Genomic DNA, 15,809 nt, shown 5'->3' on the forward strand with positions numbered 1-15,809 from the left:
CTTGCTAAATACATTTTCAATGTTCATTAAAAAAAATTACAAAATTTTGGAGTCATGGTGATGATGTTTGGAAAATATCAGAATTTTATCTCAAAAACTAAATTTTTTACAGCATTTTGAATTTCGCTGTCATGCAAACAATTGGAGTCAATGCAAAAATGGCATTTTTAAACATCAGTTTTTCACTTATGGAGCCAATAAACCATTGTTAAAAACAAATTACCAACATCTCCATGCTGTCTAGATGCAATTTGTGTATTTTCGGCTCAGTGAGATAGAGGATGGTTCTTGGGGCTCTAGTTTCCCGGAGCAGCGCAGGGTAGTGCAGGGTGGCGCAGGGTGGCAAACCCCGCGCAGAGCTAGTTTCGAGCAGCGCAACCCGAGGCGCGCTCAGTTTGGTAGTTTGGCAGACCTAGGTGCGCTGAGATGGGTGTGGTGATGCAGCAGGGAGAGGTGTCGACAGATCCAGCTTAGCGCAGTGACAGTTTCGTGCCAAAAGGCTTCACCGAAGGTGCACTAAAAGCTCGCCAGCTGAAACCAGGTCAACTGTCAGCGCAGGGGGAGCGCAGCCGGTGTAAGCCGAAGTTTGGCTGACCGGCGGACAGTGCGCACACGTCACCAAAACCTCACAGGCAGGTTTCCAGAATATCAGGCACATTAACAATGCAATAAATATCCACAAAACCACTATTCAATGCAGCTATCTGCAATCAGCACATAAATGTATCTCTATATCAATTGTCCCGTCACATCTGATGTCAGATCAAAGGGGATTGGCACTGTTTGGCACCATTTGGCACCATTTGGCACGTTGGCACGCGTAATGGAAACCCAACCTGATTTGATTAACACAGCTGCAAACTAATGAGTTCACATCCCTCTCAGCCAACAACAAACAGCCACAGCATCAGATAGGGAGTATATATTCAGCATCTGTCATCTTAGAAAAGTCAAAAGAAAAGAAACAGAGTGAGAGTGCGAGAGAGAAAGAGAGAGCGCACACACGCACGAGAGAAATGCAACACTGATTTACAATTGTGGTGACCTCCTCCCAGGCTACCTTTGCATCATCAGCCCGTGGAGGTCTGCTCACAGTTCCGTATATTCGGGCACTGCAAGCTTGGACCTCCCCGACCAAAACAACAGTTTCCTCCTGGGAGAAGTTTGGCCGTCTGACGCTGCTGCTCTCTTGTGCCATGGCGAATTGAGTAAACTCTCATTACGCCTTCGCGCGGCGCATTTTAGGGCGAGGATTTTGCTTTTAATAAGAAAAAAACACTTGTTCCACTGGCAGATTTTTCTACTTATTTCAAGTGAAAATTTGGCGAGAAATGAAACATTTTGGTTAGAAATAAGACAAATATTCTTGGTAAGACTTTGAGTTTTTGCAGTGTAAACAGTGTTACCTCATGTAAACAAAAAATAAAGTGCAAATGAACATAAAATATGGGACCTTTAAACAAAAACATCCAAGCTAAGATTTGTTTGTAACCACTGTGTAATCTGAAAAAGCTTACACAGCTGTTTAGGTAGGTTGTGAAATTTGTATACATGTTTTTGTTTGCCTGAGTCTCCTTGCGAATTTCTTCCAGCCTCTAGAGTAGTGCAGTGTCAACTGGATTTGGTTCCTGGCTTCGCTTCCTCTTTTTTTCTCATGTGATGATGTCCCAAGTGGACTAGGAGCAGGAGGGAGGCTTGTGACATCAGAGGAAGATAGTGTATCTGAGCTTGATGCAGGTGAAGGAGGATGATTGACAGTGTGCAAACTTGAAGTACTGGCCTCTCCATCATCTTCTGGTGGCTAGAACAAAGACGCCACATGTAAAGGGTTGGCAGTGTAAATCAATAAGTGCCAAGTTATTTGTTGTGTAGTTCGTATTGATTTATGAACTAGTCAATAAAAACATGACTCATTTATAATCAACCTGGTGTCAAGTGACCTAATCTGTGACTATATTACCATTGGCACTGTTATTAACTGACGTTGGTTAACATTACTTTTGTCTTTCAATGAAGCTTATATCAAAGATGGTGGGAAAAACCCACATTATGAACTTTCAAATGGCAAAACATTAATAGTAAATTGTCTTTCAAAGCATTTGATATGCAGTTATTGTAGATGTATTCACCCATTGCAGTTAGCAGTGCCATGTTGAAGAAAGTCCAGCTACTTTCCAAATACAAACATTAAAAAAGAGAAATCCTTACCATGTCATTATTTGGGTAGTTGGTCGCCGTTGCTCGGTGATTTATATACGCCTTGAGCCATCCCAGATGCTGAAGAATTGGTGGATCCACCCCATCAGCAGCATCCCCACTCCGCTTGCTCATGGACTTGTTGTGGGCTCGAACAAATCTGTCTCGCACAGACCTCCACTTCTCCTTCGCTACTGACCAACTCACATTTAATTCCCTTCCAATCTCCTCCCAGCTGTTCTGTAGCACTTGTTTATCCCGGTGTCCAGGAGAAGTAACATCATAGAGATGTTTATAGTTTCTGACTAATTCGCACAATCTTTCTTCAAAAAGTTCCGCCATTGGTATTTCTTCTTCCTGTCTCACTAGAGCTACATATCGGGTAGTGACAGCAACACTGCCCCCACGGTTTCCGGTGGTACTGCTCCTTTTGGCCCGTATCAGAAAGCTTTATGGAAACGTGCAGAAATACGGACGAAATGAACGCGGAGCACGGACAGAAGGCTCTGTCCGTATCCGGATCCGTATTTAACGTTGAGCATAAATGGGCCTTTACGCGTGCCAAACGGTGGCAATCCCCTTTGATCTGACATCAGATGTGACGGGACAGTCAATATAGAGATACATTTATGTGCTGATTTTTTGGGTATTTATTGCATCGTTAATGTGCCTGACATTCTGGAAACCTGCTTGTGAGGTTTTGGTGACGTGTGCGCACTGTCCGCCGGTCAGCCAAACTTCCACTTACACTGGCTGCACTCCGCCTGCGCTGACAGTAGACCTGGTTTCAGCCAGCGAGCTTTTAGCGCACCTTCGGCGAAGCCTTTTGGCACGAAACTGTCACTGCGGCAAGCTGGATCTGTCGACACCTCCCCCTGCTGCGCCGCCACACCCATCTCAGCGCACCTTGGTCTGCCAAACTACCAAACCGAGCGCACTTCAGGTTGCGCTGCTCAAAACTAGCTCTGTGCGGGATTCGCCACCCTGCGCCACCCTGCACCACCCTGCACCGGGAAACTAGAGCCCTCACAATTTATCATGTGGACTTTTTAATCTTTGTTTCCAAAGTAATAAATCACAGAAAAAACAACAACAAAACGGTTTTTGACAGTTTGTGCAGAAATTCTTTTGTTATGCAAACCGATTGTTGCAGCAGCTGTCCGGGTGGCTGGTCTCAGACGATCTTGGAGGTGAACAACAACTTGGATGTACTGCCAAATTGTCTGAAACGCCTTTGGAGATGGCTTATGGTAGAGAAATGAACATTCAATTCACGGGCAACAGCTCTGGTGGACATTCCTGCAGTCAGCATGCCAATTGCACGCTCCCTCAAAACTTGCGACATCTGTGGCATTGTGCTGTGTGATAAAACTGAACATTTCAGAGTGGCCTTTTATTGTGGCCAGCCTAAGGCACACCTGTGCAATAATCATGCTGTCTTGATATGCCACACCTGTGAGGTGGGATGGATTATCTCGGCAAAGGAGAAGTGCTAAGTGCTACTAACACAGATTTAGACAGATTTGTGAACAATATTTGAGGGAAATGGTCTTTTGTGTGTATAGAAAATGTTTTAGATCTTTGAGTTCAGCTCATGAAAAATGGGAGCAAAAACAAGTGTTGCGTTTATATTTTTGTTCAGTGTAATTTTAGTGTAACTTTATCATTGTTCTTCCTTGTGAAAATGTTGGACTACCAACAGGTGCTTGGTCTTGTTGGAAAGCTGTGGGTCCGCGTGATATGGGTGGCTTCTTGCTATGGTTAATGGTTGCAGAGAGAATCCATAGAGAAGAACAGGTGTGAATTTGGACGCACTTTGCGTCGTTTGGGCCCATAGGGTTAAGGGCCTGTTTCTACGGTTCCGTATATTTCTGAAAACGGGAATTTATCTTTGCGTTTGCAGCTATCATTTACATGTAACCGGCGTTTTTCTTGACAAAAAAAAAAACAAAGTGAAAGTTTTTAAAAATATCCGTTTCTATGGAGATGAACAGGGTAACGATGACATTGCAACCCAGTTAGCGCATGCCCATTAGGCGCTCGGGAACAACAACAACAATGGCAGATATATGCCGGGTTGTTTACGTTTTGTTAGCACTTTTGTGACTACTGACGAGCTTACAAACTTAGCACTGCTGCATCAACATCACCTCTAAATCAGCGCACAAAGACGTCTGCTGTGCCCAATAGTAGTAAGTGCATAGCAGCTAAATGTAGTTTATCATTGTTTTTATTACTAGCGCCAAGAGGAAAACAAACCACTGTGCATGCGCACAACGTTCTTCTATGGTGTTTGACATATGGCTTATCACCACCTACTGCCCTGGCATGCTAATTGCAGCAAAAAGCTGCCGTTTCTGCGTTTCCATGTAAACAGGGATATCGTTTTCACAACTGATCGTGTAAACCCGGATTTTTTTACACTGGATAAATAAAAATCCGTTTTTATTTTTATCGGTATCCGTGTAAACAAGGCCTAAGGCAGGGAGAGCAGCAGCAAAGACCCCCAGGAACAGAACAGAGCAGCATCAATGACAAATAGAAATCACATTGATAAGTCAGACACAGCATGAAAAGGAGGAGCTGAGGTGGAGGTGGGTTGCAAAGCGGCTTGCAGAGGAAGCAGCAACAGTAGGCAGGCCAGAGCAGTTTAAATAGGGCACTCTGAATGAGATTCACCAGTTGATTGCATAGAAAGGAATCATGTGATTTTTCAGCTGACTCCCTTCCATCACTCAGCTGCTCCATCAGTTTACTGGGCTGTTTGAGATCAGCTGATGTAGCTGGGATGTGAGCTGAGCTACCTGAACTAACGCTGTGCACAATTCCTGAAGATTAAAGAAAATTCCTCTCAAGTAAATGATGTGTATCCATGTTTTGATGAATTACTCATCATGTAGATGTGGTCAGGGATTGTCTCTTGAAGCTGCGACTTGTTGTGGGTTTTGCTTTGTTATCATCGCATCGAGGTCAAAAAACAGGTGGTGCCACTTTTGCTTCCAGCTGGCAACATGGCATCTGCAGTAAAGGTGCTCCTCGCACGCTCTCCTGCCTACACACATTCCTTGCTTTAACAGCAGACTTGTTGTGACAAAGGTATAAACAGCAATGTAGTGAAGTAAGAAGTAGATTACTGGCTCAAAAATAAACCGGAGTAAAGAATAGGAGTACAGTTTTTAAAAGGAAAATGAATAGTCATTTTTACTTTAAAAAAATACATTTTACTCGTGTGGGTTACTAGTAAGGTGTAATTACCCACCCCCTGCTTTCAGATACAGAATTCTTACCATGTTTTGACACATTCTTCACCGTGACAACAAATTAATTTCTTGTGTGTAGCTATAAATTCTGTGAGAATAAATTAACTCTCATCCCTTGGTTCATAAAGGCAGTGCTTACACAAGTAATGATAGCAATAAAAAGACAGAGAAGCCCACGTCATATCAAACTTCATAGTTTTTATTTTGAAAAACAATATTAAAGTCAAATTAGATGGATTTAGCAGTAGGCAGTGTCACATATGACATTTGCACATTTTTGTTCAATTCGATTTTGATGGCAATCCTTTAAAGGTTTTATTTGCAGGCTTGTGCACAGCTGTCACCTTGTTGGCATTTGGCCTTACAGTATCTGGTGTAGGCCACCATATTCAACCACCTAGAGAAGACCTCAAAGTCCATCGTGTCGATGCAGTTCTTTTCCATCCATTGCTTCATCCTCTCACAGCCACCTGCTGCCATTTTCGTCTGCAGAACATATTATGACAGCGTGAAATGCATCTGAATGGTGAGTGAGAAGCATGGTAACAAATGAATGTGCTATGTATAGAGGTGCATTTGTAACTACGTCATGTAAAGTGAGCGCTGAGTTGCTTACTTTCATCATTTCATTGTTAGAGTCCTCCTGTACGAGCTTATTCAGCTGGTCCTTGGTCAACTTGCCGTCGACAGCGTGCTTGTCAAACAGTTTTTTAGCGTGGGTGTCATGCCAATTTATAGCGGCTTCTAAGGTGCAATCCAGAAGAGCCATCGCTGAAGCTGGACAAAAGATTGATACTGATTATGTGTAATAATTTTTCAAAACAACAACACAAGTTACTGCTTTTAAAACACAGAGGACGAAGAGGAAGTTTTGCACACTAGGGTGATATCTCTTGATATTGTTCAGTTAGATTCATGCAATTTTAGGCTAAAGTAAACAGGTAAGAGCTAACAAAGTAAAAGTCAGAAGTTCAGACTCAGCACTGTAAGGGAGGATGACAAATACTCAGAGCAACATGTGTTTACAGAAGCACAGATACAGCTTTTGTAAATATAAGGAACTACTCTCAAGGTTTAGCCTAACACTGTCATGCTCAGTATCTGAACATCTTTCTATCAGGACTCACCTCAGAGTTCAGGTTCACCAGGTGAAGAGAGATCAGGTCAGTGTCACCAGCTTGGTCCCAGAGAAGACTGATGTCAGACTGAGGGGGACAGCCTCCTTTTATAAAGGTGGACACAAAATATCCAACGCGTGTAGATACATAGATAAACAGAAGAACACAAATGTGCTGATTCATTCCAGATATCTGACCTGATTCCAACAAACCAGCTTCACCGGTCCTCTGTGCCAAACATGGCTTTATCACTGGAGAAATCTGTCTTTATGTTCATGCAGTGATTTGTGAAGTATTTTGTTTACAAGATGAGTGGAGCTGTAAGGTGCAGCCTGTTGTGGGGAAAACTACACCGCGACTACATTTCATCCCAGCCCAAAAATGGCGTGATTAAACCTCCCTCAGATACAAAGAAAAACCTGACATATTTTTATGCGAATACATTATCAGTAATTGATTTGATAAGTGGTCTGAAAGGAAACCAAAATCACTGGACATAGAAGCTGTTGCACCCTGAAGTCCCCATCATGTTTCCTTGTTTTCAGTTTTGTCAGTATTTCCTGTTTTATTTTGACACTTACCCTTGTCTCTTATTTCAGGCACTTCCTGCCCCTGTGTGTTTCCCTCCTGTGTGATTACCTGCCCCGCCATGATTGCTCTCACCTGTCCCTCATTACCTCTCCTCCCTTGTGTGTTCAGTCCACCTGCTGCCTTTTTGTCTGTGGCAGTTCGTCTCTGTAGTTTGGAGCACATGTTCTAGCCATGTGTTTGTCGTGTTAGTTTTTGATCAGGTATCTTGCATTTTTTGGGCTGTTTTTCTGTTCACCGAACCTTCATTAAAGTCCTTGTGTTTTTGAGTCCTGCTACTGAGTCCTCTCTGTTGGTGGTACCAGTCTGATAGAAGCAAAGCTTAACCAAAAGTTCTGTCAGCGTGCATGAACCTTATTTGACTCAGTTGCTTTCAAACAAACTGATGCAAAAAGTTGGTTTTGTACAAACAGATGGCAAGGGAAAGAGGAAAAGCAAATTCCTACACATGCAGTGATTGCCATGAAAGACAAAGAAGCCCACATCCATTAAAACTTTTTTTCTCAACAAGCAGAGAATGGACACTTCTGAGAAAACCAATTTTTAAACCCTGAGTCTAGAGTGGATTTATCAGTGGGCGGTGCCACATATGCCATTTGTACATTTTTGCTTTACATATTTTGATGTTAATTATTCAAAGTTTTACGTGTGAACTTGTGAGAAGTTGAATTGACGCATGCGTATCGACCTAATGTAGTGGAAAGTGAGCATCCTACACACACACAGAACTCTTCTAAGCTCATCTGTCCATCAGCGTTCATATCCAGCATCCGTGGCATCATGTCACAGTGAGCTGCATAGATGTGTTGCTGGAGAATATATCATTACAACATGTGTTTACAGTCGCACGGAATAGTACTCTTGTAAATGAGAGGAACTACTCTCAAGTTTTAGACTAACAATGCTGCCAGTTTACAGACAATACTTTGTCATGTCCGTTGCATGTGTCAGGCTGTTTTGCACTCATCATGCTCAGTATCTGAACATATTACAGATATTTTCTTTCCTTCCACAAATGTTTCTACAAAAATAATGATAGCCATAAAAAGACAGAGAAGCCCACATCGTATTAAACTTCATAGCTTTTATTTTTTTCCTCAGCAAGTATTGAATGGACACTATTTGGAAAGTGTAAAGTCAAATTAGATGGAATTGGCAGTGGTGTCACATATCACATTTGCACATTTCAATTTTGATGGCAATCCTTTAAAGGTTTTATTTGCAGGCTTGTCCACAGCTGCCACCTTGTTGGCCTTTGCTGTATTTGTTGGAGGCCACCATACACACACAACTACAGAAGTCGTTGAAATCCATCGGGTCTTTGCAGTTCTTGTCCATCCACTCCTTCATCTTCTCACAGCAACCTGACTCCATTTTTGCCTGCAGAACACATTATGACAGCATTAAATGCATCTGAATGGTGAATAAGAAGCATGGTAACAAATGAATGTGCTATGTATAGAGGTGCAATTGTAACTATGTCATGTAAAGTGAGAGCACTGAGTTGCTTACTTTCATGTCAGATTCCTTCTCAAACAGCTGCTTCAGCTGCTCCCTGGTCAACTTGCCGTTGACAGCGTGCTCATCAAACATTTTTCCAAGGGCTTCACAGACGCAATCCAGACGACCCATAGCTGAAGCTGGACAAAAAGATTGATGTTTCTGATAATAATTTCTAGTAATAATTAAAACAGGTGCAGACACCATGGTGTCAAGTCTTGTGAAATCTCTTGATATTGTAAATTAGATTCATGCAATATTAGGCTTAAAATAACAGGTAAGAGCTAACAATATAAAGTCAGAAGTTCAGACTCAGCACTTTAAGGGAGGATGACAACATGGCAACATGTTTACAGTAGCACAGAATAAAGCTTTTGAACAGTAAATGAGAAGAACTACTCTCAAGTTTTACACTAATAATGCTGCCGGTTTACAGACAATATATATATAGAGATACAGATATACAGATATTTTCGTTCCAGCCATAAAACTCCCTCCCTCCATGTTGCTTTCCATCAGGTCTCACCTCAGAGTTCAGGTTCACCAGGTGAAAAGAGATCAGGTCAGTGTCACCAGCTTGGTCCCAGAGGAGATTGATGTCAGACTGAGGGGGACAGCCTCCTTTTATAAGGGTGGACACACAATAACACATGTCAATACATACATAAACAAAAGAACACAAATGTGCTGATTCATTCCGGATATCTGGCCTGCTCCTAACAAACCAGCCTCACTGGTCCTCTGTGCCATACTGTATAAACATGGCATTTATCATTAATGACGTGTATTACAGTATTGTTCATGCAGTGATTAGTGAAGTATTTTGATTACAGGTTGGGTAGAGCTGTAAGGTCCAGCCTATTGTGGAGAAAACATGACTAGATTTCATCCCAGCCCAAAAATGGTGTGATTAACCCCCTCTCAGATACAAAAAACCCCCACACATTTTTATGTTTATACATCATTAACAATAAATTTACTAAGTATCTGAAAGGAAACCAAAATCACTGGCCACAGAAGCAAAGTTATACCAAAAGTTTTGTCAGCGTACATGAACCTTATTTGACTCCACAAAGATATCCTGAGGATGGAAGAGAATACTCTCAAGGAATGATGTATATCTATGTTTTAGTGAGGTTTTTATCCCTTATAAAGCTTACAGGTTACATACTTCATCAGGACCGCACCTTGAATGTCCTGCGTGTAGGGTTTAGGGACAAATTTTGTACTGGACACTTGGGGCATCTCAGTAGACTCAATCATAATTTTGGATGTATCTTTGGTGCCCTTTTTTGCAACTGAAAATAATGAAGTTAGATTTTCTTATAATCTTAATCTGAACCATATAGCATAGGTGGTGAAACCAGCATTAGCATCTTTCATCAGTATTATAATTTGAATTGGAGAGAACAAGGGTTGTGTCATCTGCAAACATTATTGGGGAAAGGATATTTGAGACATTAGATGAATCATGTATATAGATGAGGAATAATATTGGTCCAAGAATGGACCCCTGTGGAACCCCACAGGGTAATCTAGCCTTGTTGGAATAGCAACCCTGAAAACCGTATTCATACAGTTTTTCTAATAAGATGTGATGGTTTACTGTATTAAAAGTGACTGCTTTATTTGGGGTTTTACCTGGGTTAAATTATCTGATCCATTTTTTTTGGAGAGGAAGCAGCCTCTGTGGATAATTCGGTACCTGGTAATAAACTCATGAATGTCCAGAAATTAAGTTATAAGAGAAAAAAGGTGAGTGTACATTAGCAGGTGTAAGGCTGTCCGACATGCCAAACAGCATCAGAAAAACACTGATTTGTAACAAGAAACCACTTTATTCAGTGTTTTTACCCGTTTTAATAACGTGGTTTATTTGTTTTAGAGAAGAAGCAACCCCTGGATATGTTAAAGTAACAGTAAAAAAAATCTCCTGAACAATGAACATTGAAGGAATGTGAACCAGGGAAGGTTTCAGCTGGTTGCAATCTGCACTTCTCACTGCTAGACGCCACTTTAATCTTACACACTGGACCTTGAAAAATATTTCCAGCATTTGGAAAATTTTGGCAATGTGCTTTGTCTTTGTGCTATGCTGTCACATGAATTAAAGACACAGATTAGAGTTGATCATCTCATCTAGGGATGTAACGATTACCAATATTACGGTAAATTTTGGTTAATTTTTACACGGTAAGAATTACCGTTTATGTTTAAATTAATTGCATTATTGCGGTGGATTATCAGGACATGTAATAACAGCCTCATTCAAGTCTCGCAATGCAGGCGCTGCGTGAATGCATACCATGTGTAAACTAGGGCTGTCAACGAATATTCTAAATTCGAATTTAAATTCGAATTTGAAAAAAAAAAGGACCTTCGAATGTGAAAATTGATATTCGATTGTGGAGAAAAAAAAAAAAAAAACACCACCGCAGCTGTCCTCTTTGCGAGTGGGCGCTGGCATCAGACGCGCATTTCTCCAGCCTGGTCGACAAGCGGTTCTGCTCCCAGCTGTTGTCTCCGTCACCCGGCTTGACACATTCGCTCGCGGCTCGCGCAGAAAATAGACCAGACACCGAAACGATCGCTGCAGGGCGCGAGCTGGTCACGGTCCTGCGCTTCGAGGCTATTCGCAGCGCTTCTGCGGGCGGTGTGGCCACGGGTCAGAGAGGGGGGGCGAGCGAGAGGTCCGCGGTCGTTTATAACGTGATGTTATAGATAATTGTTTTATGTGTTTTAATGTGTAGGTATGTAAATGTTTTCAAAGATGTTTATGTTGAAATAAAAATACCTACAAGTAGTTATGTTTTCTTGTATTAATACATATACAAGTATGTTTCCTTGTATTAGTTTGCCCTCTTGTGGACATAATGCGGAAAAAAAAATATTCGAATGGTTCGAACCTTTGAGTTATTTTTAGAAGGAATATTCGAACGTCATTTTTGAGCAATTTTGACAGCCCTAGTGTAAACACAAAGAATGAAAACATGGCGGAAGGTGGTGACAGCAGCACTCAGGACATTTCACCCCCCAACTAAACGCACAAAGTCTGAGATCTGGGCGTACTTTGGGTTTCTGAAGAATGCCAAGGGACAGCTGGTGCAGGACAACTATCCTGTGTGCAGAACATGCAGAAAGAAAGTTGCTGCGAAGGGTAGCAACACTACAAATCTGCTGGCTCATCTCCGTGACCATCATCCACAGCTTTACAGCCAATGCAAGTTATGCCATGCAAACGTCAGTTATTGTGTGAGGGACTTCGGTTTTACTAAGATTGTCATAATGTGTAACTCTTGACGTATACGGGACATTTGAGCCGTATCTGTCCTCCTAAACGGCGACTAGGTTTTCCGTTTTCGTTTAAGACACTTAGGAGCTAATACTAGCTGAGTAGCTAATAGCTGTATTAGCAGCTATGTTGCTAACGTTAAGTGTTTCAAAACAAAACGGAGCTGAGAACACTGAGTGGGGCCAACAGAATATAAACCGACGTAACGTAACGCTAATTGAGATCAACTATGATTGAATCACTATGATTATGGTTATTGTATGGCGAGCTAGAATCGATACAGACGGCCAGTTATGCTTTCTCGACATAAGCTCAAGGAAACAACATAAAACGCTGCTGTGTTAACCTTTGACCGAGAGCTTGCACTCCTTTTCTCATATAGGTAATCCTCTGACTCACATGCACACTTCTAATGTGTGAATTATTCTGTGTAATGATGACCATGGGAACTGCCCATTGGTTCGACAGCCCATTGTTCCGACCATATTAAACTCAGTATTCCGAAGTCCGTTCTGAAATCATCATGATGCCCTGTGGTTAAGGTCTGGTTAGGTTTAGGCACAAAAACCACTTGGTTAGGGTCAGGGAAAGATCATGGTGTGGGTTAAAATGAAAAAGAAAGTGACAAACACATAAGCCGTGAGCCTGCTCTGCCTCAAGCCGGTCGCGGCGCACCATACACCCGCCGCGAGCCGTTCAGCACCGCGGACAGTCGGACTAATGGGATGTCGAACCAATGGGCTGTCGAACCAATGACATGGACCTGATGACCATTGCCCTCAGGGTTTTTTTGGTTTCTCCTGCACATTTGTGATATCTGTTCTATATATTGTATGTCTTTTGTTCTACTCTTGCATTGTTTTGTTTAATATATATTTTTCCTCTCGTGCTAATAAATAAATAATATATAAATTGTTTACATATTTTGCTGACTGTTAAAATGCACCAGACAAATAAACTTTGCTCCTGTAATGTGTTTACATATTTTGTTAATTTAAAATAAAATTTTCTGTTGCTGTGCCAATCCCTTGCCCCTTTAATGTGAAAGTTTCATTTTAATATAAGATTTTGGCTGTTAACATTTTAGTATGATAAGGAAGTTACAAGATTTAGTGAAGTTATTTCAATGTATCTATTTTTTGGACATTTTACAGCGCTTAAAAAAATATCACAATATTATCGTTTACCGTGATAATTTGGTCACTGTAATCGAGATATCAAATTTTCCATATCGTTACATCCCTAATCTCATCTCTCTTTGTAAGACTCCACCCAACATCTACCATGTATGTAGTAACACTGTAAACTGGTGCTGTAAAAAGTTTACAAAAAAAAAGGTTTTAACCACTATAACATAATTAGTTAAGCAGGACTTACTCACATAACAGTAACAGTGGCAGAGGATGACCCAAATGCAGCAACAAAGAGGAGACAAGGCAACATTCAAAGCTTTAGCAAGCAGAAATCAGGAAAAAAAAAAACCCATCAACACACTATAAACCTCAGCAAGATAATAAGGCAGGAACTCCATTGCAGCATCATCACAGTCAAACATAGACTAAAGGAGAAAAGGGTCTGCTATACTCCCACAGGCTGACGAGTTTAGTTTTCATAGTTGAAAGGGGTTTATACTCACCATTTTTGGGCTAGGAAGAAAACTACTCACTGTGTAGTTTTCTATTAATGACACATTTTCCCCACAATAGGCTGCACCTTACAGCTCTACTCCACCTGTAACCAAAACACTTCACACATCAATGCATGAACATACACACATATTTCATCAGTGTCAACGGATCCAAACTTTTGTCAATAGCCAACACAAACATGAGTCCACCTTTTGAGCAATGATAAATGCTCCATCTATACAGTACGGCACAAAAGAACCTGTGAAGCTGGTTTGTGGGGAGTGGGCCAGATTTCCAGTACATGAATCACTACATGTGTGTTTCTTTGTAAATGTATGTAACTGCATGTGTCAGACATTGTGTGTCCCCTCTTATAAAAGGAAACTTTCCCCTCAGTCTGACATCAGTCTCCTCTGGAACCAAGCCAACGTGATCTCTCCTCATCTGGTGAATCTGAACTCTGAGGTGAGTCTTGACAGAAAGCAACATTGAATTTGTGAAAAGTACAGAAGTGTTCTGTGTGTGAAAAGAGGGGTGGGTAGAAACACAAGTAATGCACGAGTTAAAAATAGTTTTTCCGTAAAGGAACAAGTGCTTTTCATGTTCCTTTTTGAAATTGTATTTTTGAGCCAGTTATCTGCTTTTTACATCACTACATCTGCTGTTCAAACTGTCATTACAATGAGTCTGCTTTGAATGAGAGGATTGGGTGTAGGTGAGAGAGCGTGCCAGGAGCACCTGTACTGCAAGTTTGCACCTGCCTGGAGACAAAAACAAGCACCACCTATCTTTTAACTGCAATGCAATGATGACAAAGCAAAATCCACAACAAGAGGCAGCTTCAAGAGACGATTCTTGACCACATCTGGCCAAACTTTTTATACCAAAATCTAAAAAAAGTCAAGAATAGATGATGAGTTATTCATTAACTGGTAACTCTATCACTTCTACTTGAGCAGCTTTTTGAAATGGTAATTTTAACTTTTACCTGAGTACAGATTTTCCGTACTGTCTGAAAGTTCATAGACTCCCTGCACATCTCAATTTTAAAACAAATTTGAGCAGATGAGTACATTTAAACTCACTTACAGTTCTTGAGAGAAGAATTATTCTAAGACTTGACACCATAGTGTCTGCAAAACTCTTGGCAACGACTTTATTTTCTGTCCATCCTCTGTGTTTTAAAAGCATTAACTCATGTGTTTCTTTAGTTATTACTCAAAATCACTATCAATCTTTTTGTTCAGCTATGTCTCGTCTGGAGCAGGCCATTGCAACCATTGTGGATGTATTTGTGGATCACGCTAACGGTGATGGCAACTTAAACAAGGATGAGTTAGCAAAGCTGTGGGAGAAAGAAATCGAAAACCCTGAGATTAAAGTAAGAAACTCAATACACTCACTTGTTATCATGCTTCTTATTCACCATTCAGATGCATTTCATGTTGTGATTCTATGTTCTCCAGGCTAAGATCAGTTCAGCCAACTGTGCCAAGATCATGGGGAAGATAGACAGGAACCGCGATGGAGAGATCAACTTCAGAGAGTTCATTAAGTGTGTGGGTTTCATGGCCAAATGCCACTACCGTGAGAAGACTGGCAGAGGCCAAGAAGATGAAGACTGAACAGAAGACTGAATATGAAACCTTTGAAAAATTACCATCATAATGTGTGAAACTATTTACTAGTATCGACACTGCCTACACTGGCAACAGAAGCTACAGAATGTGACTTCTATTGTCTCTGTGAATAGGTTTTCAGTAGTGTCCCTTCAATACTGTCTGAAAATAAATAAAAAGTTGAAATCAATATGGCTGTCCTCATTTGTTTGTAACAATCACTTGCATAGTAGCATTCAATCTCATTGCTTTGGATGAAAACAAGCATGCACTCTTATTGTTGGAAGTCCTCCGCAGGCTAAACCTTTGCCTGATGCCTTGTTGTATCATCTTTTCCCCAGTGGGAGTCATTACAACTCTCTGTCTGACTCTTACTTTCTCTCTGTCCATCTATCCATGTGAAACCACGGACAGCCTATTTGTCTATCTGCATCTATTTGTTTGAAACCAGCATCTATATTGATGTGTCAGCCAGTTGAAGCTGAATAAACAGTCTGTGTAAATGGTTCGACCATCATGTAGGTAAATCAAGACAAAGGCATGAAAGTAACCTAACTCCTTCTCTTCTTTTCAGTCAGAAAGAATCTCATTTGACATGTAATGAATTT

At 41.1% G+C, this 15,809-nt stretch overlaps 1 protein-coding gene and 2 long non-coding RNA genes across 5 annotated transcripts; 1 reads left to right on the forward strand and 2 right to left on the reverse strand.

Annotated features, from left to right (window-relative positions):
* Positions 1-5,634: 5,634 nt before the first annotated feature.
* LOC117265794 (uncharacterized) lies at positions 5,635-6,876 on the reverse strand. 3 transcript variants are annotated; one of them, XR_013492116.1, is made up of 4 exons: positions 6,772-6,790; positions 6,584-6,661; positions 6,073-6,233; positions 5,635-5,942 (listed from the first exon to the last, which is right to left on the reverse strand). It is a non-coding gene; the product is annotated as an uncharacterized LOC117265794 (long non-coding RNA). The 3 variants fall into 3 exon arrangements; XR_013492115.1 differs by having other exon boundaries at positions 6,584-6,678; positions 6,772-6,786; XR_004502448.2 differs by having other exon boundaries at positions 6,584-6,876.
* Positions 6,877-8,226: 1,350 nt separating this feature from the next.
* LOC117265795 (uncharacterized) lies at positions 8,227-9,307 on the reverse strand. The gene is made up of 3 exons (XR_004502449.2): positions 9,189-9,307; positions 8,675-8,802; positions 8,227-8,542 (listed from the first exon to the last, which is right to left on the reverse strand). It is a non-coding gene; the product is annotated as an uncharacterized LOC117265795 (long non-coding RNA).
* A 4,608-nt stretch (positions 9,308-13,915) lies between these two features.
* Positions 13,916-15,391, forward strand: LOC117265793 (protein S100-A6-like). The gene is made up of 3 exons (XM_033640500.2): positions 13,916-14,047; positions 14,830-14,963; positions 15,049-15,391. The coding sequence occupies exons 2-3, from the start codon at positions 14,832-14,834 to the stop codon at positions 15,205-15,207; spliced, it is 291 nt and encodes a 96-aa protein (XP_033496391.1). The 5' UTR covers positions 13,916-14,047; positions 14,830-14,831; the 3' UTR covers positions 15,208-15,391.
* The last annotated feature ends 418 nt before the right edge of the window (positions 15,392-15,809 follow it).

This window comes from Epinephelus lanceolatus, chromosome 10 (genome assembly GCF_041903045.1).
Source record: "Epinephelus lanceolatus isolate andai-2023 chromosome 10, ASM4190304v1, whole genome shotgun sequence".
Classification (NCBI taxonomy): Eukaryota; Metazoa; Chordata; class Actinopteri; order Perciformes; family Serranidae; genus Epinephelus; species Epinephelus lanceolatus.